This window comes from Geotrypetes seraphini, chromosome 10, assembly GCF_902459505.1.
Source record: "Geotrypetes seraphini chromosome 10, aGeoSer1.1, whole genome shotgun sequence".
Lineage (NCBI taxonomy): Eukaryota > Metazoa > Chordata > Amphibia > Gymnophiona > Dermophiidae > Geotrypetes > Geotrypetes seraphini.
This window is the reverse complement of record NC_047093.1, coordinates 48,500,282-48,528,013: the sequence shown is the minus strand read 5'-3', so window position 1 is coordinate 48,528,013 and position 27,732 is coordinate 48,500,282. Positions and strand designations below refer to the sequence as shown.

Below are 27,732 nucleotides of genomic sequence, written 5' to 3'. Positions count from 1 at the left end.
ACGAAACTTGGTATGCAGATCCTTCACTACCTGGGGTGATATGTTCTGGGGGTCTTGCGGCCCACAACTCTATGTTGCTTGCTCAAGGGTGGGTTCACCCAAGAATTTATATGTTCTTGCTCCTGGAGGTGAAACTAAAAATGTTGTTTATAATCAAGTTTTGCGTTAGTTGTAATGTATTCATTTTGTCAGATATTTCACATTATAATATGAATATATTGTGTGTGTGTATGTATGTATGTTCCAGCATAACTCTTCAATGCATGGACAGATTTCAACCAAACTTGACATACACATTACTTACTATCTGAGGACAAACACTGTGAGGGTGGGAAGGGGGGGATATGTAAAAATGATTGAAAATGACAGATTTTAGTATCTACCCCATAGTGTTTTCGGGCTCACAGATGAATACTCAGCATAACTCTGAAACGCATGGAGAGATTTCAACCAAACTTGGTACACATATGACTTACTATCTGGGGAAAAATATTGTGCAGGTGGGACGGGGTAAAATACTGTGGGGGTGGGAAGGGGGTGATATGTTAAAATTATCAAAAGTGACAGATATTAATGTCCAACCCATAGTTTTCGGGCTCGCAGAGATGAATACCGACACTCCCGATGCCGTTTAAGTCTAAGTTCAGCCCCATAGAGAGGGACATTCCTTTGGGACATGTGGAGGGTAGGGGGTTGGGACATGGGGGTGGGGCATATGGGACATGTGGGGGGGGGTAACGTGGGGGGTGGGACATGTGGGACATAGTGGGGTGGGACATGTAGGGGGTTGGACATTTTGGGATAAATAAATATCCGGGCAACGCCGGGTAATCAGCTAGTCATCTATCTTCTTCTTCTTCTTCTTCTTCTATATATATAAAATCGGAGGTATGTATGTGTGTATGTATGTATGTGCCGCGATCACGCAACTTGAACCGATTTGAACGAAACTTGGTATGCAGATCCTTCACTACCTGGGGTGATATGTTCTGGGGGTCTTGCGGCCCACAACTCTATGTTGCTTGCTCAAGGGTAGGGAGGGTAGGGAGGTTGGGACATGGGGGTGGGGCATATGGGACATGTGGGGGGGGGGGGTAACGTGGGGGGTGGGACATGTGGGACATAGTGGGGTGGGACATGTAGGGGGTTGGACATTTTGGGATAAATAAATATCCGGGCAACGCCGGGTAATCAGCTAGTCATCTATCTTCTTCTTCTTCTATATATATAAAATCGGAGGTATGTATGTGTGTATGTATGTATGTGCCGCGATCACGCAACTTGACCGATTTGAACGAAACTTGGTATGCAGATCCTTCACTACCTGGGGTGATATGTTCTGGGGGTCTTGCGGCCCACAACTCTATGTTGCTTGCTCAAGGGTGGGTTCACCCAAGAATTTATATGTTCTTGCTCCTGGAGGTGAAACTAAAAATGTTGTTTATAATCAAGTTTTGCGTTAGTTTTAATGTATTCATTTTGTCAGATATTTCACATTATAATTTGAATATATGTGTGTGTGTGTATGTATGTATGTTCCAGCATAACTCTTCAATGCATGGACAGATTTCAACCAAACTTGACATACACATTACTTACTATCTGAGGACAAACACTGTGGGGGTGGGAAGGGGGGAATATGTAAAAATGATTGAAAATGACATTTTGTCAGATATTTCACATTATAATATGAAATATTATAATATTATAATGTGAAATATTATAATGTTCCAGCATAACTCTTCAATGCATGGACAGATTTCAACCAAACTTGACATACACATTACTTACTATCTGAGGACAAACACTGTGAGGGTGGGAAGGGGGGGATATGTAAAAATGATTGAAAATAACAGATTTTAGTATCTACCCCATAGTGTTTTCGGGCTCACAGATGAATACTCAGCATAACTCTGAAACGCATGGAGAGATTTCAACCAAACTTGGTACACATATGACTTACTATCTGGGGAAAAATATTGTGCAGGTGGGACGGGGTAAAATACTGTGGGGGTGGGAAGGGGGTGATATGTTAAAATTATCAAAAGCGACAGATATTAATGTCCAACCCATAGTTTTCGGGCTCGCAGAGATGAATACTGACACTCCCGATGCCGTTTAAGTCTAAGTTCAGCCCAATAGAGAGGGACATTCCTTTGGGACATGTGGAGGGTAGGGGGTTGGGACATGGGGGTGGGGCATATGGGACATGTGGAGGGGGGTAACGTGGGGGGTGGGACATGTAGGGGGTTGGACATTTTGGGATAAATAAATATCCGGGCAACGCCGGGTAATCAGCTAGTGAAGAATAAAAAAAAACTGTATAAAATGTGATGACATGAAACATGAGTGCCACCAGAAGTGTATGTGATGTGTGAAGATAAATAAGGGAACAATGGTGTAAACAGAAAGACTATGACAGAATGTGTGGAAAGATTGGACCTGAGTCAACAAGGAAAATAATAAAAATGAAATGAAATTAGATTAATGATAATACTAAGGAGTGGTGGGTGATGGTTGAGTGATTAGACTGTAAAAAAGTAGAAGAGTGAGATGAGACCAAACAAGTTTAGTGCCTTGGGTGCGATATTGCCAAAACTGGAATATTTGTTAGAGATAAATGTGAATGTGAGCATCGGGAGAAAGTGACATAACAAGATTTGTTTAGAGGCCCACCAGGCGGACGGGTGAAATGATGTCCAATGTGTCACATGTAGAGAGCGATGCGGAAAACAATGTAGTAATATGGTCATCAAAATTCTTGAAATGAAGGAGAATAAAGATTGATGGAAAAGCTTATGCAGAGATGAACTATGGATTTGAGTTATGAGAAATGCTGAACCAGGAATGGCTTGCAGGAAATAATCCAAATGCGACTAGTTGAAAATAAAACTTGTATCATTAAAACAAGTTAGGCAGCGGTAGGACGCCTACTGCTGCCTAACTTAAAGCGCCGTTACTAGAAATGGGGCCTTTGTTCCTAAAAGAGACCGTGATGCAGGCAGACTGCTGAAATAGGTCAAGAAGGGGCCAAAAAGATAGAGGTTATCAGACATATGGGGAAACCCAGATATGTCCTCTTTTTAGAGGAATGTCTGGGTCCCCAGACGGACTTTCCAAAACCCAGCAGTTGTCCAGGTTTTGGAAAGCTCTGACCGTGTGCAGAGAGCCTCTGCTCATGCTCGGAGGCCCCTGGACATGACCCAGAGGTCAGGATAATGAGATGAGGCTTTCGGGGGTGGGCCATGGGGCAGAATGGGGCGGGTCTGAAAGCAAAATGGGGCAGAGCTTGGGGTAGAATGGGACAGGCCAAAGGCAGTACGGTGCATAGCAAGAGGTGGGGCATGGCTGGAGGCAGAACAGGTCGGGGCCAGGCATCCAGGATTTCGCCAAGAAGAATATGGTGACCCTCCCTATATAAATCTTTGGGGAAAACGGTATAGAAAACTAATTAAATACATAAATGACATTTACTGAAAACTGATCTGTTATATTGCATTTTTGTTCCCAAGTTTTAACAACAAATAAATAATTTTCATACCTTGGCAGTTGTCCTATTTGCTTTTGTTTTTGACACACTGCTTTGTACAGACTGGTTTTCCTCTCTCTCTCTTCTTTTTTTTTTTTTTTTTTGCAAATGTATCCCATCAATATTTAAGCACACCAGAGTGATCTCATTCGTTATCATATCCACTCTTTCTACACTTAATTCATGCCATCAGGTCCCATCCCCCCCAGCTAGGACTCCACAATACATCACTTTCACTGCGTTCGACTCCCATCTTTATCTCCACCTTTTGCATAGCTAGATTTTTCTCTTTTGCTCATACTCCTTGGCTTCCATTCAACTCCACACTTAATGCTTTTCCTATGCCCTCACCCCTCCCCACATCTTTATTTCCATATAAAAAACAAACAGCCCATGCTGATGCCATTATCGCACATTATCCAGTGTCCATTTTATGAAAGAGGGCCTGTGGTTTTTATCATGTGATATAATAATGTTGCATGACCCCACCCTAAATGTAGCTTCTCTGAGAAAGTGCTTTTGACCTGAAAGAGATTTTCTCAGTGAAACTGAGGTTAGGAAGTGCAGGAGTGACTTAATGATACATTTCTTAGCATTATTTCCAATGAAAATTCAGCTTTCATTTGTAATTGAGGTTAGGAAGAGCAGAGGGTCTGACCTAATGTATGATACATTTATTGTCATTGCTTCTAATGAAGACTGGTTCTTTAGAATTTACTAATCTCAGGGGGCTACAGTTTCTGGACCTTTCTGAGAGGCTGTACTTTTCTTTGAGCAATAACATGTGAGACTCCTTTGAGAGACACAGGGCACTTTTATTTTTGCCTTTTCAGCAGCTGCTGTACTTTGTAGCACTCTCATCTGATCTGTTAGGGTCCACTTTGGGGGTCAGTGCCTAAGAAAAGGATCTGGATGTAGACAATACGAAGAAACCTTCTGCCCAATGTGTTGCGGCAACTAAAAAAGCAAATAAGATGCTAGGAATTATTTTTAAAAAGGGATGGTTAACAGGATTAAGAATGTTATAATGCTTCTGTATCGCTCCATGGTGCGACCTCACCTGGAGTATTGCATTCAATTCTGGTCTCTTTATCTCAAGAAAGATATAGCAGCACTAGAAAAGGTTCAAAGAAGAGTGACCAAGATGATAAAGGGGCTGGAACTCCTCTTGTATGAGGAAAGACTACAAAGGTTAGGGCTCTTCAGCTTGGAAAAGAGATGACTGAGGAGAGATATGATTGAAGTCTACAAAATCCTGAGTGGAGTAGAACGGATACAAATGGATTGATTTTCACTGCATCAAAAATTACAAAGACTAGGGGATACTCGATGAAGTTACAGGGAAATACTTTTTTAAAACCAATAGGAGGAAATTTTTTTTCACTCGGAGAATAGTTAAGCTCTGGAACGCATTGCCAGAGGTTGTGGTAAGAGCGGCTAGCGTAGCTGGTTTTAAGGGGGGTTTGGACAATTTCCTGGAGGAAAAGTCCATACTCTGTTATTGAGACAGACATGGGGGAAGCCACTACTTGCCCTGGATCAGTAGCATGGAATGGTGCTACTCTTTGTTTTTGGGCATGTACTAGTGACCTGGATTGGCCACCATGAGAATGGGCTACTGGGCTTGATGGACCATTGGTCTGACCCAGTAAGGCTATTCTTATGCTGCTGAACTTTAATGCAGAAAGCTTATCTGTCTTCATTTTGGTGCCTTCAGCTAACTCTTGCTGATGGCTTAAACCTAGTAAATACAAGGTGAATTGAAAGTTTGAAACATTCAGTCCCTCTAGTAGGCTTTCAGCTGTTGCTTTGGAAAATGGCCTGGTACTATAAAATGACCATTTTTCAGCTGCATGAGAACTACCAGCAGCACCCACTGAAATGTGTAACATCGGCAGTATTTTTTGAGTCAGAGAAAAATAGTGAGGCTTTCAAGTCCCTGTAAGGGTGGCACAGTTGGTTCCTGTAAACTCATCATATGGGTCCCCACATTTTAGTGAAAACGTAACTTTTTCCCTAAAAACAGGAAAAAAGTAAAGTTTTCAGTAAAATGTGGGGGTTTACAACCCCCCAAACCCCCCACAACGCCCCCACAATGTGGCGCGATCTGTATTAAGTAAAGTGGGGGGTTCCCCCCACACCCCCCGTCGTAGCCCCTAAAAACAGTCTTTTTCTTCAGCGCGCGCCTCTGCGCTGCGCTCAGTTGTCTGCTCGCACTTTTGTCCCGGTGCGCTTTTGACCTGACACCAGAGGAAAGACAGCAGTCCATCATATGAGTTAGTGGAAAGACAGCAGTCCATCATATGAGTTAGTGGAAAGACAGCAGTCCATCGAGTTCAATCAGGCTGTTAACATTTGAGCAAGTGTGAGGCCAATGCAAGTAAGTGGATGGCGGTATGGAGACAGAAGTAATTGGGCATTGTTCCTGCCATGCAACTTAGGGATGTGGGGGAGGAATCACTTGTGCTATGTCAGTCATCAAGTCAGGGAGCTGGGGAGGCCACCTGGGCCATTTGGGTGGCTGTGAGGTCAGCAGGAAAGTAGTGGGGGGGGGGGGAGTCACATGCACTGACAGGAAGGGAGTTGTTTATATGCAATGCAGGAAATGGCTGTTTATTACACAGTAGTCACTTGTATGCCTTAGTTTACTGCATTGGGAGAAAAAGTATTTTTTTTTAACATGTGTATGAGAATTCTGTGCACTGGAGTCTAGCACAATGTTTTAACAGTGTTTCCTAAGTCAGTTCTGGAATACCCCCTTGCCAGTCAGGTTTTCAGGATATCGAAAAATAATATGCATGAGACTGATTTGCATACACTGGCTCCAATATATGCAGATCTCTTCATGCATATTCATTATGAATATCCTGAAAACCTGACTAGCAAAGGGGTACTCCTGGATCAGTTTAGGAAACACTTTTCTAACACAGTGGCGTATCAAGGTGGGGCAGGGGGAGGGCTGAACTTAGTCATACTGAGTGAGTTTCTACCCACTGACAGAGCCGTTGAGCATATCTGGAAGGACTAACAGTGGAGAAAGCTTGTCTTCGATATCGGATTCTTTTCCACAAATGCTCAAGTCTCTTACGGAAGCCATACACAGTGAAGATATCAATGATACCCAGGAAATAACGTAGCTCTGGGCCATCCAGTACGTGCAGAGGATTCTTGTAAGTTGGAAGCAGCCGCCTATTCTGGGCTACCATGTCTGAGAGATCAGATTCAGCGCTCAACTGAGTACAGACTTTCTTCTTGATAACTCTATTTGTAGCAGATGTCTCTTTGACAGAGCATTGCTCAGTCCCACTCACAACCTCTTCTTCTACAATCCCTGGCACCGTGGTGTTAGCTGAAGTTGTCGAGCTTCCTCCTGCATTCATTGATCTCAGAAAGAAAAAAAAAAAAAGCAAGAAGCCAAGAAGAGAGAAAACAGTAAAGAGAGAGTGAGGACGATAGAAGGAGAAGGGAAAAAGTGACAGAAAAACAGACAGCAGAAAAAAAATATGAGAGAAGAAGATTAAAAAAAAGATGTCAATTTGCAGAAGTTTAATATCAGTGTTATGCAAATGTGTTAATAGGTCAGCACTGAAGACTTTGGATTGAAATTAGTCTTACATATTATACTTTTATGTAAATATCTAATTATTGCACAGAACAGATCTTTTTCCTCAGTATTAGCCAGTTACACTTTGGGGTAATTTTATAATTACACAGATGGATAAATAGTTTGTTCTTTTCCCTATATGGATACCAATGAATTTTAGAACTCTACTTTGAAAATGACTCCAGGGAATTTATGCACATATACCATATATCAGGAGTAGGGAACTCCGGTCCTCGAGAGCCGTATTCCAGTCGGGTTTTCAGGATTTCCCCAATGAATATGCATTGAAAGTAGTGCATGCAAATAGATCTCATGCATATTCATTGAGGAAATCCTGAAAACCCGACTGGAATACGGCTCTCGAGGACCGGAGTGCCCTACCCCTGCCATATATATTTGAATATAAACAGAGATTTGTGGGCCAAAAAATAGCCCCAAAATGGGGATCTCTGTTCATACTAGGGGGTCTCAATCTTTCTTGCTTTTTCCCTTCATGCCTCTGTCCCTCCCTCCCTCTCTCCGAAGATTAGCCTCCCCCCCCCCCCCCACTAACCAGCACTTCTGTTCCCCACCCTGCCCGACTGGCCCTTCAGTCCTATCACCTCCCTACCTGCTAATCTGCACTTCTGTTTCCGCCCCCGCCCAACCTGCACTTCAGTGCTTCCATCTTCCCACCTGATGACTGTCACATCTGTCCTTCCCCCCCAACCAACCAGCACTGTTCTTAAAGGCACTGTCTTTTCCTGCCTGAAGCCAATGAAGTGTGTTGGACTGGTCCAGAGCCTTGGGCATCTGCGCATGCTCAAGGCCTCTGCCAGTGCCGGACTGAAGTGCCGGTTGGCTGGGGGTGGAAACAGAAGTGCTGGATAGGTGGGATAAAATCTTAGGAAAGAAGGTATTTTGATTTATACTGTTAACAAACATTATAGAGGGAAAAAGGGTTGAGAGGGTTGAGATCTGGGGTTGGAGTATTGGACTATGCTTGCAAGATAATTATTGTTGTCTTTGTTAATGCATGTCATTGTGATATGTTTATGCTGTTATTGTTCATTGACCATAATATCTATTTATTTTGTTTTAGAGCCAGTCCTCCCCAGGAGCCCAGAACGGGTTACAAGGATACATACACATAGGGCTCCTTTTACAAAGTGCTCTAGCGTTTTTAGTGCACGCACCGGATTAGCGCATGGTAGCCGAAAAACTACCGCCTGCATAAGAGGAGGCAGTAGCGGCTAGCGCGTGCGGCATTTTAGCGTGCACTATTCCGTGCGTTAAGGCCCTAACGCACCTTCATAAAAGGAAGCCCATAGTCTTCAGGATACATATGCTACAGAATAAATAACATGCTACAGAATCAGAGACACAAAGCTACAAGATCAATAACATACAACTTACAGAGACTTGAGACTGTTTCGAAAACATGTATGCTATGGGGGAGCTAAATGCATACTATGGGAAACTGAGAAACACATGTTTTGCAGAATCTAAGGCCCTCTTTTACAAAGGCGCGCTAAGCGTTTTAGTGTGGATTTAGCGTGCGCTAAATCATGTGTGCTAACCGCTAACACGTCCATAGGATAACATGCATGTGTTTGCGTTTAGCGCATGCTAATATTTAGCGAGCGCTAAAAAGCTTAGCGCACCTTTGTATAAGAGGGGATAAGAGAATAGAAACAACTAGTTATTTAGCCCGTTACATTAACGGGCTAGATGTGTAGACTTAGGCATGTCTTTCTTTCTCCCTGGCCCCGTCTGTCTGTCTGTCTGTCTTTCTGTCTCTCCCCCATGTCCAGCAGCACCCCTTCCCTGCTCTCCCTTCCTTTTACCACCAATCACACCCCTCCCCCCCAAGGAAAGCAAGATTGCTCCCTGAGCCCCTTCCCCAGCACCCCCCCCCTGTCCTTTACCTAAATAAATGCACAATAGTTAACAGCTTCCCCAGCACACATCCTTTCCTGTCCAGCAAACTGCTTTTTAAAAAAAACAAACAAACAACCTTTTCTTCAATGTCGGTGCCTTTGGCAGCAACCGTTGAATGCGCATGCTATTACCACGGAGGTGTTCCAGCTATAAGGGTATTTTGCTTGTTAGAGTACTGCATGATCTTTGAATTAAGTGAGAGCGGGTATGTGGTGCAGTAGCGGTATTTCCCTCCCCCTCCTTGCCGGATTTTTTATTTTTTTTTGTGCAAAAGTGCCCAGCGGCTTCTCTCAGGATCCCTGCCTGCCGCGGCTTTGAAATAAACTTCGGTAGTGGATTGAAAGTGAGTCAGCCACACAACCCCTTGGAGTACTGCAGAAAGCTCAGTGCAACTCACGATCTTTTGAATTTAGTTGATTGCGGGTATGTGGTGCAGCAGTAGTATTTCCCTCCCCTTCCACATCGTACCTTGCCGTTTTTGTTCCCGGGCCGCTATTTGGTTTCTGCCTGGGGGGGAGGGTAGGGGGGGGTTGAAAAGCCAACCTTAAAATGCCGTCCGGGTTCGGCCGCCGCGGCCGACATCCGCCTCGGGGGGGAGGGAGAGAGAGAGCTTCGCGCACATACGCACTCCTACCTGCGGTGCCCTACAGCTCACAGAAAACGGGCTCATGCAGGTGGGAGTGCGCATGCGCGGCTTAGCGTTTTATTATATTAGATAGAGTCTTGTAATGGATATCTACATGGCTGCAGTGGATAGGAGAAGAGTTGGTTGGCAGGCTCAGGCGATCTGAGTTATGGTGCACCAAGTCTTGGTCTAGTAAAGTTTGAAACCAGGAGTGTTCCGGTTCATGAACAGTAGCGTCTTTACTGCTTTCCGGAATGGCAGTGGCTTGTCAGTTGTCCTTATGGCAGGCGGAGCTCATTCATTTTTAACATGGCATGATCTCTGTTTTTATTCATGTATTGATTTATTTAACTTTTCACGTAATGATTTGCCTAGTTTACTCTGTATGAACATTGTTTTTATGATATTGAGTTCATTATTGGATATATTATTGATCTATTATTTGTAATTAGTCATACATTTTTATTTGTTAATATTATATTTTAGTATTTAACTGCTAGTGTCATGGTTATTCTTATACAGTGCTCATAACAGACGAGCTGAAACAAAAACCTAACTCAGCATATTCAAAGGTATAAAGTAATTAAATTTCTCAAAGCATAGTAGATCTCAATTTCACACTCAACAAGATTTTTTCAAACATTTACTAACTTCAAACCACAGTCGTCAGCTGAGCAGTTTGCAACAAAGAAAATGAGATTCAATGCAGAGGAATTTGAAATTATCATGCAAAAAAACCCCAGTTATTTATGAGTAATGTGCAGCAATTCCATCATCAAATACTTATCTGTGTTCAAACAGCCTTGTTACTCTATCCTTGGCTGCCACAAAGCTCTTTCAAAACGTCAACAGCAAGCCACGATTCATTCAATGCTCTCAAAATGTCTCCAATGCTGTTGAAATGTCTCAGTTCCAAAATGAGGTATTCTCCAAAGTGGGGGACTGCCCCCCCCCCCCCCCCGCCATGGTTATGCCACTGTGATCCTTGTCATCTGGATCTTATTCCAGTGCAGCACTGCCTGGATACCATTACTGGTTGGTTTTCCACACAATGTTTTTTTCTGAATCCAGACAAACTGTTGTATCTTGGATTAGTAGCCATCCATCTCATTCTTCTATTTCCCCATTGATCTGCAGAGCTTCAGTCACACTAATGGGTACTTTTATGTGTCTCGATGTCCACCTAGATCAGTGGTTCCCAAACCTGTCCTGGGGGACCCCCAGCCAGTCTGATTTTCAAGATATCCCTAATGAATATGCATGAGAGAGATTTGCATATAATGGAAGTGACAGGTATGCAAATCTCTCTCATGCATATTCATTAGGGATATCTTGAAAACCTGACTGGCTGGGGGTCCCCTCGGACAGGTTTGGGAACCACTGACCTAGATTATCAGTTAGCATTTGATATTCATGCTGCTCTGTGGTTAAGTCCTGTTTTGTGTCCCTGCATCATTTTCATATACAAGCAGTCCCTGAGTTACATATGCCCGACTTAAGTACGACTCATACTTAAGAACACGGTTGCAGCTTCATTTGATTTCACTGAGCAGTATTTCCAGTGGCATAGACTCCTACATTTCAACTGCAGCAGATTCAGGAATGATGCATGGCTACATTAAGAACAGTGTGTAGTTGTGCATGTTGTACCTTAGAGGGAACACTGGGGACAGTTGGCCCTTTTGTCAGCTGGGAGCAGAGGTAAGCAGAAACAATTTTAAAATCTACAAGTTCTGAGTTACATACAAATCCAACTTAAGAACAGCTTTAAAAACGCAATTCGTTCTTAACCCGGGGACTGTCTTTACTACACTGTTACTTGGATGATCCTGCATACTTAATTTTCCTTCATGTCTTAGTCACTTCGTAGGCAAGGGTCCAGGAGAAAAGGAAGTGGAATGCACAATGTGGGGAGGGGAGGCGGAGAAGGAGCGGGGGGGGGGGGGGGCAAAAAGAAGGATGGGTGCCTACGTCCTCACCACAATGGTGCAGTGGTGGACTGTCCCCCCTTACTACGCCACTGGTCTAATGGTCTATCCAGCCCAGTATCCTGTTTTAGACAGTGGCCAATACAGGTCACAACTGCCTGGCAAAAACCCAAATAGTAGCAACATTCCATACTACCAATCTCAGGACAAGCAGTGGCTTCCCCATGTCTCTCTCAATAACAAACTATGGACTTTTCCTCCAGTAACTTGTCCAAGCCTTTTTTTAAAACCTAGCTATGTTAACCACTGTTACCACAACCTCTGACAACGAGTTCCAGAGCTTAACTATTCTTTGAGTGAAAAAAATATTTCCTCCTATTGATTTTAAAAGTAGTTCCACGTAACTTCATTGAGTGCTTCCTAGCACCCAAATGTGGTGGGCTGCCAGGGCCATGGCTTAATCAACCTTTTAACCCATACAGCATCAACAAAAAGGAAGCTTGGGGAGGGGGAAGGCACAAGTTGGTTTCTTTAGTCACCCACCTATCCACAAGGATGCTCTGCTGCCCAGCTTTTCATGCATATATTATGAAGTATGCGTGTAAATGCTAACCCCTCCCCCAACTCTGCCTCTGGGATCTCCTCTGCATTGGCAAGGAAGAATGCGCATGCACAGAGTAGAGAATGACATGGAGACAAATTTTTCCCCATCCCCATGGGAACTCATTTTCCCATCCTGTCCTGGCGAGTTCTTTTCCTGTCCCTGCCCCATTCCTGCAAGTTCTGTCCTCATCTGCACACGCAGCAAACACTTTAAAATCATAAGTATTTGAGGCTTGTGCGGTTAAGGCAGAGCTTACAGGAAAGGAGCAGGGGCAGGAACAGTGACAAAACTCATGGGGACGGGGAAATTGAGTTTTTGCAGGGACGGGGAAAAATTTGGTCCTGTGTCATTCTCTAGCACAGAGCATCAAGTACAACTCAAGCTGCCTTACTAGGCAGGTTAGATGGACCTTACTCATCTTTTACTATGTTACAGGCTGTATGTGCATAAATTTACACACATATACCTAGAAGGTAAATTTAGAAATGTCTATGCCTGTATATAGGACACTGTTTTATGTGCAGAAATGCTTTTTAAAATTACCCTCATAGGAGCTGATGCAGTAAGCTGTGCTACCCATTAGCACAGTGGTTTATGCCTGATTTTTCTGCAATAATCTCACTTGCAATGAAGGAAGAAAGAGTAGCATAAGAAAATCTGTGTAAAGCCACTGCACTGAAGGGTAGTTGCACGGTCAGTGTCTGTATATGGCTGTTTGGTGGAGGATGGGCTGGGGAGGGCTTGAATGGCTGGGAGGGTGTAGATCAGGGGTGTTAAAGTCCCTCCTCGAGAGCCGCAATCCAGTCAGGTTTTCAGGATTTCCCCAATGAATATGCATGAGATCTATTTGCATGCACTGCTTTCATTGTATGCTAATAGATCTCATGCATATTCATTGGGGAAATCCTGAAAACCCGACTGGATTGCAGCCCTCGAGGAGGGACTTTGACACCCCTGGTGTAGATGGACTGGAGTGAGCTTTGACGGAGACTTCAGTAGTTGGAACCAGTCTGTGTGTGACTTTGGTTGTGAAAGGAGCTGAAGAGAGAGCTGCAACTGAGAACCAGAGGCCTGTGGAAGGTGGGAGCTGGGCCTAGCTCTGTGCCCCAGGCAGAGCTATGAAGCCTGGGGTCCCTTCCCAGGGAAGGTCCTGGTTTGGAGGGCCTACTATGGAAGGAAGGAGGGAACCAGATGGTGAAAAGCCTGGGCCATCAGGCTGGAGGAGGCCAGAAGAGCCAGACCCCAGAGCTCCTAGAGGAAGGGTTCCTGTTCCAGAATTGACACCAAGGAGCATGAAGGTACAACAGGGGTCTGGCAGGGCCTGGGAGTTGGAGGTGGAGATGGGCAGGAAGAAAGCCCAGGCTGTTACAGTGGTGGAGGATATGGAGGACTCACAAGGGTCAGAGGAGGATATTTTCAGTGGGGAGGAGGAGGTGGAGAAGGACATGGATTTGGCCACAAGAGCCATATTAACAGTTAAGGGGATGGCTGGACTGGAGAAAAAGCTGCAGGACTTACAAAAGAAACAACGTATGGTGTCCACTCTGTATAAGCTGGCTCCAGAGAAGCAAAAGAAAAAGTATAAGAAAGAACAGCAATACCTTCAGCGGCAGGTGGAGAACTGCATAATAGAGATGGCTGGTATTACAAAAGATGTGTCTAACCCCATGGCTGAAGTGTATCGGAACAGAGAGAGAATGGCAGGGCTGCAGGGACACCAGGGGAAATTACAGGCAGCAGTTTCTGCAGAAGAACCCTGTGCAGAAGCAGGACAGTTGGAAGAAGTGCAGGAAACTCCCACAGCAGTGGAAGAAAAAGCTACCACAGAGGCTACTGGAGAAAAGTTGGGAGACAGCCTGAATTGGTACAGCTGGGAAAAGAGTGCAGACACAGCAGAAACCAGAGAGGAGGAGGAGCAGACAAAGGAGCGCAGGAAAAAGAAAGCCACACAAAGAGTGAACTACCTGGAACAAGCAGGGACTGAAAAACTTCATACAGAGTTTGAGCAAGTATTAGCAGGGACTGAGAAACCACAAACAGAAATTGAGCTACCACAAACTTTAATAAAAGCACCTGAGGGAGTGCTGGAACAGCAGGCAGCTGAGACTAGTTTGCCCAGTAACTTGCTAAAATTCTTGGAGGAGGAGGAGGAATGTGATTTGAAAGTGATTGATCAGCAGCCTGGATTGGAAACACCTGAGTTCCATGGGCAAGGAAAATCCCAGAATGCAGCTCAGGGGAGGAGTTCCCAAGAACTGGTGGGTGGAATCTTTTGTGTGACTGAGAATGTGACTGAGAAAGGGGTGGAGTCTTCTCTGAGCTGTGCTGAGGGAACTCAGCCTAATTCAAAGGGCAGAGTACAGCAAAGAGGTGTTTCCAGTGTGTTGGAAGGAGTGGAGTGGAGTCAGGAGCTGGAACCTGAGAATCTACAGAGAGAAATACAGCAGGAGGTGGCTGTAGGTGATGAAGCTGTGCTGCCACAACGGCAGCAATGGATAAAGCAAGTTTTGCCTTGTTCTAAAGAACTGCAGTTGAAAGAACTGAATGCAGGACAGATCCCTATGGATGTGAATGGGGGTGTTGGGGAGGGGGAGGGGGTGGGAGAGGGTGGGGGATCTGGTGGTGGTGGGCATGGTGCCCGGAAAGGGGTTAAACGGGGAATATCTTTTGCAGATGTGGTGGCTGGGGGATCGGGACAGGGGGGTAGGAATCAGGGCAGGGGGAATGTGCAAGGGGAGAGTGGGGGGAGGAGAAAGGATGGTGGAGGGAATGGGAATGGTGGTGGGGGGTGGGGTAGCGGGGGAGGGGGAGAGGGGGGTATTTTCAAGAGAAGAAATGTGGTTCAGTTGAAGTGGGTGGGGGTGGGGAATATGCCAACAAGGGACAGGGTGTTGAGAATGGTTCTGGGGTTGGGCTTCATCCCTGAGGACCTGTATGCCTGTATTCATCCGGTAATGGTTCCGGAGTATGACATCAGTTTCCAGAGACAGAGGGGTTTAGAGTTATTTTGGGAAAAATATGAGGGGGTGAGGGGGAGGGAGCAGTGGGCAGAATTTAAAGCCATACCTGTGAGTAAGCCTGACCTTGTGCAAGTGACAGTGTTGGTGAGAAATGAGTCCATCCCCAGTTCAGACCTGACATACTGGTTGAATCGGTATGGGGTGCTTCGGACTCCATTAGTGAAGATCATGGACCCGAGTAGGGTCTGGGCTGGTGGATGGACGGCCAGCATGAAGCTAAGTCAAGTGGGTAATGTGATACAGCATGTTCCACCAGTGGCATACATTGGGAGAGAGCGCATCCAATGTTTTTACAAGGGGCAGCCCAGGGTATGTTTTCGATGTGGATCGTTTAGGCATCTAAGTATGGTGTGTCCTACCCTGATGTGTGTAAAATGTGGAGGGAAGGGGCATATTGGGGAGGAGTGTGCCCTCATTCGGTGCAACTTGTGTGGATGTCTGGGACACCCGTTCAGCAAGTGTCCGAGGGCTGCACATAACAAGTGGCGAGAGGAAAATGATGGGGGAGGGGAGGAACCGCAGGAGCGGGCCCAGGAGGAGGAACGGGATCAGGAGGGTGGTCAGGAAGATAGCCAGGAAAAGGTGAGGCAGGGTGAAGGGCTGGTGCAGGAAGCAGAGGGGGAGAGAGAGGGTGGGGGTGGGGATGAGGGTACATGGGAAAAGGTACGTAGTAAGAAGGTGGGGAAACACCAGAGGAAAAGAAGGGGAGATAGGGTTGAGGATACTAATAGGTTTAGTGTATTGGCACAGGAGGAAGAGGATGGAGGTGGGGTGTCCCAGAAGAGGAAAGGGAAGAAAGGTCGGGAGGGAGGGCAGCAGGAATACCCGGTGGTGATTCTGGAGAGGTTGCGGGTTGAGACAGTGGGAGAGGAAGGGGATGGGGAAGGGGCTTTTCTAAATACAGAGGTGGGTGGGAAGGAGGGTATGGAAGTAGATGGAGGGGATGTTTTGCTGGTTGGGAGGGATGTGATTAAGGAAGGGGAAGATAAGGAAAGGGAAGGAATTGGGGAAGAGTTGATTCTGGCGGAGGGCGAGGCGGTCCCTCCAGGGGTGGTGGTGAAGAGGGGAATGGAAGAAGGGAGCGGAGAGAAGGGGGGGAAGAAATCTAAATTAGTGTCATGATGGGGAGTCCCGGTTTGAATATTGCAACTTTGAATGTTGCTAGTCTCCGAACGGAGAGAAAGCGGTTTCTGGTATATGAGTTCCTGGCTTCCAAACAATTGGATGTTATCATGTTGCAAGAAACAAGGGTTGACCACCCAAGTTTATTGTGGAAAGCTAAAAGGGACTGGAAATGGGGGCCGTCATACTGGGTATTAGCCCAGGAGGCTTATGGGGGGGTGGCAATTCTGTTTAACTCTAGGGCGGTGGAAGTGCATAGGGTGGTGGAATTGGGTGGGGGGAGGGGGCAGATCTTGGATGTAAGGGTGGAGGGAGAGGAGGTAAGGTTGGTGAACATCTACGGTCCTCAGAGGAAGTGGGAGCGTAAAGCTCTAATCTCCCGGATCAGACCATATTTATACACGGCCAGGAGGGTGGTGTGGGGAGGGGATTTTAATGCAGTGGTGAGGCAGGAGGATAGGGAAGGGAGGAAATTTTCTTTAGGATATGATGAATTATTTTTGAAACAAGTGGGGGAGGGGGCAGGGCTGGTTGATATTTATACAGTTTTTGGGAAGCAAGGGGGGTTTACGTTTGGCAGGGGGAAATGCCGCAGTCGTATCGACAGGTTTTTTGTAAGGAGGGAAGACTGTCAGGACCCTCCCCAAGTGCAGCATGTTGAATTTACAGATCACGCTTTGGTGAGCATACAAGTAGGGGGGAAGAACCCAGTTATGGGTAGGGGTCTGTGGAGGCTCAACAATGCATGGCTCCAGGAGGAGAGTGTACAGGAGGCCTTTAGGGAGTTCTGGACAGACCAGCTGTCTACTGTAAGCGCGTACGGGTCATTGGGGGGATGGTGGGAGGTTGTGAAGGGTAGGATCAAGGGTTTTTTCAAGAAAATAAGTAGGAGGGCATCACAAAATAGGGAGGGGAGGCTGGTAGCCCTGAGGAAGGAATTAAATTGGAGGATGGAAGGGGGTGAAAAGGGGGAGGGGATTCAGGTACTCAAGGGAAAAATTGAAGCACTACAGTACGATAGATATAGGTCCTTAATGTGGGAGAGGGACTATGGGCATTTCATCTCACCGGACCCTTTCAGGGCATGCAAAGAGAGGGTCAGGCGGCGGAAGGTGGGGAGTTTGTGGGACAATGAGGGGATAGAGCAGGAGTCACAAGAAGGGATATTGAGGGTGGTGGGAGAGCATTTTGGGGGGCTCTTTGAAGTTGGGCAAGAGGAAAGGGAGGGGTGGGAGGAATATATAGAGGGGACCCCGGGGGTGGGGGGAGGATTAACAGAGGAGCAGGCAGAAGCGCTGAATGGCCCTTGGACAGTGGAGGAGGTAAGACGGGCGATAGCCGGCCTGACCAGAGGGAAATCACCCGGTCCAGATGGGTTGACAGCCGAGTTTTTTAAGACATTTTGTGAGCAGATGATACCTTTCTTGGTGCGGCTGTTTACGGAGCTTAGCTGTCAGCCTGTTCTGCCGAGGTCCGTGAGGGAGGCGGTACTTGTTTTGATTGCGAAGCCAGGGAAGGAAGGGTCAAGGGTGGGAAATTGGAGGCCGATTTCTTTGCTTAATACAGATAGGAAAATTTTAGCAAAGATGATGTGCGCAAGACTGGGAGAGGTGGCAGCATCAGTACTGGCACCAGCACAGATGTGTGGCGTGCAGGGGAGGGGGGCGATAGAAGCAGCGGTAACAGTAAGAGAGGCAGTTGAGAGGGGTCGGAGGGCCCAGGGGGGGCGGGTGCTTGTTAGTTAGTTTGGACCAAGCCACAGCCTTTGATAGGGTGCCATACAAATATTTGTGGGGGGTTCTTACAAAGTATGGGATTCCTGTGCAGTTTGTGGAGGGGTTGAAAACTCTGTATAGGGAGGCAGCAACCTTTCCCTTGGTAAATGGGTGGAGGGGGGAGCGTTTCTCCATTGGGAAAGGGGTGAGACAGGGCTGTCCCTTAAGTCCATTGCTATATGTATTTGCCATCGATCCATTGCTGCAGCGGCTGGAGAAGGGTGGGGGTTTAACAGGGATAGATATGGGGGAAGGCACAAAGGTCAGGGTGGTGGCATATGCCGATGACATCTCTGTGTTTGTGTCTTCAAATAGAGAGTTTAGGTGGATGGAGGAAAAACTGGGAGAGTATTCAGGTGCCACAGGGGCGTGCATTAACCAGGAAAAGAGTCATTTGTTGAAACTCGGGGATCCGGCATGGGAGGTGGAGAGTACAAGTGGGTTCTTGCCTCCAGAGGGGAGGGTTAGGGTGCTGGGGGTTGTCTTCAGTGGGGATGAGACGTATCAAATGGAGAATTGGAAGGGAAAAATCCAGGAAGGGCGGCAGAAGGTGGAAGCCTGGAAGCAGTGGAAGCTGACATTTCTGGAATGGGTGCGTCTAATGAAAGTATATTTGGTTCCTTTGTTCTTATTCCTTAGTTATGTGTGTTTGCTCCCGCAGGGGTTGCACGCTACGATGTATAGTCTTTTTTTTCAGTGCCTCTGGGGTAACCGCTTAAATCCAATAAAGAGGGGGGTAACGTATTTGGCAAAAGAACAAGGGGGCTTGGGGATGGTGAACCCCATTCTTTTTTTCTCCTCCCTCTTCCTCCAGTTCCATTTGGGGGGGTTGGTGAGGGGACAGCAGGAAAGGGTGGCATGGGTAGAAAGTGTTCTAACGTGGGGTACAGTGTTTTGGAAAGACTGGTTGGGGGGAGTGGAAATAGGGAAGAAGCGGGTGGTAGGGGTTTTGGCAGGGGTGCCGGGTCAGGCGGACATGGCCCGTTTAGTTAGGAGTTGGAGGGTCATGGTGGATGAAGTGGTGGAGGGGAGGAAGACATGGATGGAAAGAGTGCTGCACCAGTGTTATGCGGTGGAACCTCTGCTGAAGGATTGCCCGGGGATACGTCAACAGCAGGCACTCCGTTATGTGGCGATGCCACGCCTGCCCCCTAAGTACTTCGATGTGGCATGGCTGGCACTGCATGGCAAGATGTATGTCCGGGCGAATCTAAAGTGTAGACCTGTGACTGACAGGGAGTGTCCAAGGGGGGAGTGCCAGGGAGTGTTAGAGACGATGGAACATTTTTTGTGTTTTTGCCCCTTTTCAGTTGAGGTGGGGAGGAGGGTGGCCAGGGATTTGGGGTTTCAGGTGGGTTTGTTTGAAAGTCTGAGTTATGCGGATTGGGTTTATGGGGGTGGTGGGGGGAAGAGGGTATATGGTGAAACTTTTTTTATTATTTTATCCATACTGAAGTATTTCATTTGGATGGCACGTTGCCAGATGTCGCTGAGGCAGCGACAGCTGGCACCGGACACAGTGGCGATGGATGTGGTGCGGGCAGTGTGCCAAGTTGCAGCAGCAGAGAGAAAAAGGAGGAGTGAACAGCAGTGGCGTTTATTGTGGAAGGGGGTGCGGCTTCAGCCTCCCTGACGCGTGTTACAGTTTTTGTTTTATCTGAGTTTTTGTATTTATGTTTATTTATTGCTGGGAGGGAGGGGGGGTTTCTAGTCATTTTGTGTACAGGGTTTGGGGATGTTTAGTTTCATATGTACAGGTTTGGTGTGGGGATAGTGAAATGTCAGTTTATGTTTGTATTATTTGTATTATATTTGCTGCTGTCACTTTGTAATGTATTGAATTGTAGTGCTTTTTTGGTATAAGTCTATATAATAAAAAGAACTTTTCAGTAGTTGGAACCTAAGAACAGTACCGGGCAGAGCTTTGGATTCTTGGCCAGAAATAGCTAAGAAGAAGAAGAAAAAAACCCAATAAATTTTTAGATTGAATCGAGTTGGGCAGACTAGATGAACCATTTGGGTCTTTATCTGCCGTCATCTACTATGTTACTATGTTATGTTACTATGTGATCATGCAATGTACATGCAAATCACTGCATATTAAATTGCTCCTGATGTAAAAACACTGTGCTAAAATCTAGATCAGTAGCACTAAGGGTTGTAGTTATCAATATGGGCTACCATTAAGATGTGTTATTTTACCACTAACACATGCCATTTTAGCACAGGTCCCATTTTGTACAATGAGACCTAGTTATTACCGTATTTTCACGCAAATAACGCGCACCCGTGTAAAACGCGCACACGGGTATAGCGCGCAGAATTCACGATGATATGTACAAAAACTTTTGTATACCGCGCTCACGGGTATACTGCGCATGATGCCCGACGCTCCTTTCGCCCGCCCTGACTTTCCGTGCGCTGTCCCGACTCTCCGTTCACCCCCCCTGACTTCCGTGCACTGCCCTGACTTTCCGTGCGCTGTCCCGACTCTCCGTTCACCCCCCCTGACTTCCGTGCACTGCCCTGACTTTCCGTGCGCTGTCCCGACTCTCCGTTCACCCCCCCTGACTTTCCGTGCACTGTCCCCCCTTGAAGTCCTGTCTCCCCTTGAAGGTCTGTCCCCATCCTGAAAGCCTGATGCCCCCCCCCGACGTCCGATACATCCCCCCCCCGGCAGGACCACTCGCACCCCCACCCCGAAGGACTGCCGACTCCCCAACAATATCGGGCCAGGAGGGAGCCCAAACCCTCCTGGCCACGGCGACCCCCTAACCCCACCCCGCACTACATTACGGGCAGGAGGGATCCCAGGCCCTCCTGCCCTCGACGCAAACCCCCCTCCCCCCCAACCACCGCCCCCCCAAGACCCCCCGACCCCCCCCCCAGCCGACCCGCGACCCCCCCGGCCGACCCCCACGACCCCCCCACCCCCCTTCCCCGTACCTTTGGTAGTTGGCCGGACAGACGGGAGCCAAACCCGCCTGTCCGGCAGGCAGCCAACGAAGGAATGAGGCCGGATTGGCCCATCCGTCCTAAAGCTCCGCCTACTGGTGGGGCCTAAGGCGCGTGGGCCAATCAGAATAGGCCCTGGAGCCTTAGGTCCCACCTGGGGGCGCGGCCTGAGGCACATGGTCGGGTTGGGCCCATGCGCCTCAGGCCGCGCCCCCAGGTGGGACCTAAGGCTCCAGGGCCTATTCTGATTGGCCCACGCGCCTTAGGCCCCACCAGTAGGCGGAGCTTTAGGACGGATGGGCCAATCCGGCCTCATTCCTTCGTTGGCTGCCTGCCGGACAGGCGGGTTTGGCTCCCGTCTGTCCGGCCAACTACCAAAGGTACGGGGAAGGGGGGTGGGGGGTCGTGGGGGTCGCCAGGGGGGTCGCGGGTCGGCTGGGGGGGCGGTCGGAGGTTCTTGGGGGGGGCGGTCGTTGGGGGGAGGGGTGTTTGCGTCGAGGGCAGGAGGGCCTGGGATCTCTCCTGCCCGTTATGTAGTGCGGGGTGGGGTTAGGGGGTCGCCGTGGCCAGGAGGGTTTGGGCTCCCTTCTGGCCCGATATTGTCGGGAAGTCGGCGGTCCTTCGGGGTGGGGGTGCGAGTGGTCCTGCCGGGGGGGGGATGTATCGGACGTCGGGGAGTCGGCCGGGCAAGAGGGCTTGGGCTCCCTCTTGCTCCGATCGTGGATGCGGGTGCGGGTGGGAGCGCGTGCGAGCGGTCGTTCGGGGTGGGGGTGCGAGCGGTCCTGCTGGGGGGGGTGAATCGGGCGTCGGGCGGGGTGGGAACTATGTTTAAAAACTTTTGTATACCGCGCTCACGCATATAACGCGCGAGGGGTATGCGCGGTAGGTAAAAACGCGTATAACGCGCGCGTTATATGCGTGAAAATACGGTAATAACTGGGGTCATCACGGATAGGGGATAGGGGAGGGGGTGGGGTGGCATCTTCAGGACTCATAAGAGTCCAAGGCCTCGGAGTGCCTTCCCACCCTCCATAATCTCGCTCTCCCTTTGTTGAGTGGGATGGGGGGGGGATGTTTGGTTGATGTTAATCTTATCTGTACATGCTAGTTATTATTGCATATGATGCATCATCGTTTGTGCTGTGCACCCTTGGGGTGTCCTGGTATTGTCTTTGCTGTTATTTGCATCAATAAAAATTGTTTGAACCTAATAACTGGGGTCAACAGGATAATAATACGTCTTAATGGTAGACCACGTTAATCATCCCCCCCCTTAATTGAAGGAAAAAAGTCTTTAGAAATCAAAATCACTGCTACATGTAATAAAAGTGAGCCAAGCATAGGGCAATCAAGCTATTGTGACATCATAGATCTTTGTGATTTGTGGAATATAAATGTTTTAAAATAAAAAATATATCACTGATGAGGTTGGCTGTTAGATATTAGAAGAATAAGGCATTATTACATCACAATATCAACTCTGGTTACCAGAAACTGAAACTGTTCACTCTAAGGGAGGGGGGGATGTTATCAACATAAGCTATGGCTCAGATGTGGTTTTTACCACTAACTCCTGCTATTTTAGCACAGGTCCCATTTTGTATAATGAAACCTAGTTATTAATATCTGTAGCCTAACTGTAGCCTATGGAGCTCATAATCAAAAAAATATAAACGTCCAAAAAACATCCTAAATTGGCACTTGAAAATCCTAATCTCCAGGATGTCCAAATGGAAATAATCAAAACCATCTTTCTGGATGTCTAGCGAAGTGTCCCCACCTCTGTGCATCCAGAGCGTAAGATGGGCATGGTGGAGGCATGTTATTGGCGGACTTTGGGTGTGCCTAAGGGTGAATTAGACTTGGATGGCTTGCAGTGATAATCAAATGTTTTGCAATACGTCCTGGACGGAACTTAGACGTTTAGAAAGTAAACCCGTTTTAGAAGTGTCTAAGTATCACAAAGGCATCCAAACTGACCAGATGACCACTGCATGCATCAGTGTAAGACACCTCCACACTGCCCCAATGCTAACGGACCCCTTTCTACCACACAGAAATGAGAACAAAAAGGTGCATACCTGCCTCTAAAATAGCAGCATCTGGTATAGGGAAGCCTGATGTCTTAAGTAGCCTCATGGGTAGACTAGTGAACCATAGAGAGGACGACTTAGACCCATAAGCCACTCTAACCACTACATTTATGGTAGAACATGTGAGCCCACCCAAACCCTACTATACTGCCATATAGATGCCTCCAGCATCCATAAGTGCTATTGGGGTGGTACACAGGTGGGTATAGTAGGTTTGGGGGGGCTCTCCATAAATTATAAGGGGGTTATGGCGAGATATACATCTGGCACCCTTTATGTGAAATTCACAGCAGTGCCCTTTAAGGTGTCCCATTGCTCTGTTGGGATGTTTATGTGGCCAGTCCATTACTATGTTGGCCCATCCCACGTCCAAATGGTCTGCATTTGTATCATGTTCAACAGGAATGTTTTTCTGATCAAAAATGGGGTATAAAGTTAGATGTTCTGGCGGCCTAGATATCTAAGTAGACGATTTTCAAAAATATATATATATATATTTGGACGTCCAACAGTTTGCTATTCAAGAATGGCTGTTTCTGTTCCTCCACTTTGGATGTTCATCTGGAAATGTCCAAGTTAGACTTAGACTTTTTTTCCCCCAAAAAATGCCCCTCCATTTGTATAACTTCCTTCCTAAATTTTTCATGCAGCACAGGAACAGAGGGTGTTCTGGTGATTCCACTACCTTAAAAAGGCCCTTGGTAGCCCAAGTGGGCCCTGGATCTTATACCTCCATCCCAACCCCACAAATGACATCGGTGGCCCAAGTGAGCTCCCCCTACTCCTCTAAGTTGGGAGGTACAATGCTCACTTTCTCCTGCCTTTGTGCTGCCATCTTGAAAAAATTTACTGTGTGGGATCAGGTACCACCATTTTTCAAGACAGTCACATGATGGCAGGAATGAGTGGGCATCGCTCCTTCCTTCCCAGCTTTGAGGTGAATGAGGTGGAGGGCTTCAGAGAGCCCAAGAGGAGGACTTACAGTGACTTTGGTTGCCCAGGTGGGTTTGGGGTGCAGGGGGTCCTGGGGCATATTGAGGTTTGGGGTTGTGGGTGCTGGGAGGGAAATCAGAGAGCTGGGTCTGCACTAGTATCAACTAGAAGTCTTGTGCTCATATGTCCAGTGCACTCTCCTTTGTTAGTGCACAATTTTTGCACAGGGCTATTCACATAGTATTAGGTTGCTGCATTGGTAAGCTAAATTTTTGCATTTAGGAGCTGCACACGCACTAGTGCAAGCTGAATAAGTAAACTGAAGTAGAGAAAAGAGATTACTCACTTCTTAGTCCGTAGGATGAGGTTCACAAATGACCAGCTCTGTGTTCTCTCATCAGCATGAAGAGACTGAAATGCCACCAGAAGACTGTAATCTAAGACATGAAGATCCTGGAGGAACTTGGTATCTATTTGCATCTGCTGGATCAGCCAGGGCCGTTGCTGAGCTGTGGCAAGAATGACATATGAGCAAGTAGGAGGTAGAGAGTTCCAGTGAGAACCTACAAGTTCATTTTCACAGGAAATTATAACAGGAGATAAGATACAGTAGAATGGAATATTTACAAGGAAGGGGCTATGTAAATCAGACCAAACTTTAAAGGAGATAGTGGATTTACAGGGAGTGTAATTTTTGTAAGGGATCTATAGTGTAACATATGCTGTTTACAACAATTACCCCCCCCTCCCTTTTACAAAACTGTAATGTGGTTTTTAGTGCCGGCTGCGGCAGTAACAGCTCTGACGCTTATAGGAATTCTATGAGTATTGGAGCCGTTACCGCTGTGTTTGGTGTTAAAAACCGTGCTACAGTTTTGTTAAAAAAAAAAAGGGGGGGAGTTAATGAGGTATTTTTTTGCAATGGGTTGGCAAGAGATGGAAAATGTACAAAAGCTTCCCTTTGACAATACTCTGGAATGCACATCAGAGATACTTTTCCCTTGCTTTGCAGCATCTCCAAAATGTGTATCCCCCCTCCATAAAAAACCCACCCCATGATATCACCATGCATGTGTCTCCTGTCTAGATCTAACCGCACCCATTTTCACTACAGGTAAAAGTATATATAGTACACTGGAAAAAGCAGACATCATTTCCCCCCGTTCACTGTGGGTTAAACTTTCAAAAACCATTTTTATGTGGCCAAACGTTTACTCCCATGAAAACTTTAGAAAATGATTCTCAAACTAGCTCAGTTGGCAATAATGTGGTAGGAAACTCAATGAAATGCTGCATTACAAATCAGGCGAATGGGTAGACTTTGCTATACCCGTTTCTATTGCCAGATTGGGTTAGTTGAATGCTGGGTAGAGTTTGCCCGCATTGGTATCGGTGGGCTCTCTGATGTCACTTCCGGGACTCGCACCTAGGAAGTGACGTCATAGGGCGAGCCGACACTGATGTGGGCCTGCTGCTCACGCCGGAGAAGTTAAAAAGGTGCGAGGAAAGGGAAGGGGGCTTACCCTTACTACGCCATTGGCCCTACCCAAGCTCCATCCATAGACTGGAACTAGCCAGATAGTGCAGAGGCAGTCGGTGGTGATATTCCGTAGCACTATCCAATTAAATGCTGCTCAATATCACCACTTTGACAATCAGAAGTGATTTAACCAGGTAGGATCCTCTCCTGTCCAGTTAAATCACTTTGAATATCAGGCCCATGAGAATTCAATTTAGCTCAGAGTTTGAGTATCACTTAGTTAGAAAGCGAGTACCGTATATACTCGAACATAGGATGAGATTTTTGGGCCCCCAAAAATGGCCCATAAATGGGGGTCTTGTCCTATATTCGGGTCATTACCTAGTAACCACCCGACCCCCCTCCCAGATTTGTCGCAGGCCTCTGCCAGCCTGCCGTATGATCTGGTAGGCTGGGACAGGAAGGGTCCTTCCCATCTCCCATCCCAGCGGATACTAACAATTTTGTAACACCCCCCCCCCCCCACCCTGTGTACCTTTTCTTGCATCCCTGGTGGCCCAGGGGTGTAAGAGCAGGAGTGAGCTTTCCATGCTCCTGCCCCGTGCCGAGCTCCTCCTTCCGACCTCACGGCCAGTGGGCAGCAGTGCATCCGGCATGCAGGAGCGAGCTTTTCGAGCTCCCGCCCTGCCCTGCGCCACTCCCTAAATGGCTGCCACCAGTTCTCATGAGTTCCACAGGGAGGGGGCTGAGTGCAGAGCCTGGTAGGGGAGTGAAGGAGGGGACACTGGGTGCAGATCCTGGCAGGGCATGGCACTTGAATATTAAGCTCTCGACTTATAATTGAGTCAATCATTTTTCCTCCTTTTGGGACTTATATTCAGATCGACTTGTATTCTTGACTGGAAGGTTAGCTGGATGGATAATAATTTGGCTAGAGATGTGAACTGTTTAATTAGCAGGAAGAGATTCATGTTAATCAGATACAGGATGAGTAGATTACTTGACTAGAAAATGGATACAGGGATTGGACTGGGCTAGCTAAAATATGAATAGATTAACTGGTTAGTTGTAGATAGTTTTGCTGGCAAGAAGAAAAGAATGATAGCTAGCAGAGATGAAGAGTGGATAAGTTTTCCCCAACTGATTCAAAAGTTCAAGCAAAGGCAGGAAAACTCACCCACACAGATATAGTTTCCTTCAAAGTTTAGGTCCTTGAGCACTACAATGATTTGGCTGCCCTCTGAGGCTGGTTCTGTCCAGCGACCCACCTGACAACCTTTAATGTCATAACTGCATGGAGAAAATACAAGGATTAATCTCAGCTGTATAAGAATTGTATAATATTTGTACTTAGCACCCTATCCTCCAGAAACATAGCTGGTGCTGGGGGTGGGGGTGGGGGAGGGGAGGTGCAAAGGGAGTGGTTGCTCCCCCAAATAGTTTTTGAATAAAATGGTGCCTAGGTAGATTGTCCCTTCAGCCTTATATCAGTTACTATTTTAGAAAAGGTCTGGAACCCCCCCCCCCCCCAACAACAAAACCTGGCTATACTTCTGCGACCATTTGCAAATGTTTGCGATATAAATCAGTTGCACACACCTTTACTGACTGCAGGTACAGTTCTCCCCAGTGGCGTGGTAAGGATGAGCTTCACCCAGAGCGGTGGTGCCCTTCCTCCGCCCTCTTTCCCGCACTCTCCCCTTCCGCCACACGCGCGCCCACTTCCCTTTCCCTGTACCTTTTTAACTTCCCCAGCGTGAGCAGCGTGCCCACGTTGGCATCGGCTTGCCCTTTGATGTCGCTTCCTAGGTGCGGGTCCTGGAAGTGACATCAGAGAGAGCGCCGATGCCGACGCGGCAGCAACCTCGTGCCGGGAAAGTAAAAAGGGGACGGGAGAAGGCAAGGGGAATGCGCACACGGCAAGGAGATGAGCAGGGGGCGGAGAGGAGGTGGGGTGCCGTACCCTTAGAATGGACTTCCACCTCCCCCCCTTTACTACGCCATTGGTTCTTCCTCAAGTTAGTCACCCTTACTCTCCTGGTACTCTTTCATATCTACCCTTATATTTCACCTTTGCTTGTCCTTTTGCTGTCTATTAAGATGTTTAGGGCCTGATTCTGCAAATGGTGCCTGCCGTGGTACTG

General features: G+C 47.2%; 1 protein-coding gene across 2 annotated transcripts in view; it reads right to left on the bottom strand.

Annotated features, from left to right (window-relative positions):
- Positions 1-6,465: 6,465 nt before the first annotated feature.
- Positions 6,466-27,732, bottom strand: part of PIP5KL1 (phosphatidylinositol-4-phosphate 5-kinase like 1) — a 53,436-nt gene continuing 32,169 nt past the window's right edge. For both annotated transcript variants that reach the window (XM_033961723.1, XM_033961724.1), the window contains 3 exons: positions 26,766-26,878; positions 24,455-24,617; positions 6,466-6,913 (listed from right to left, as the gene is read on the bottom strand). In XM_033961723.1, the coding sequence (XP_033817614.1) occupies positions 6,499-6,913; positions 24,455-24,617; positions 26,766-26,878 (691 nt within the window). In that variant the 3' untranslated portion in view covers positions 6,466-6,498. The remainder of the gene's footprint in view (positions 6,914-24,454; positions 24,618-26,765; positions 26,879-27,732) is intronic.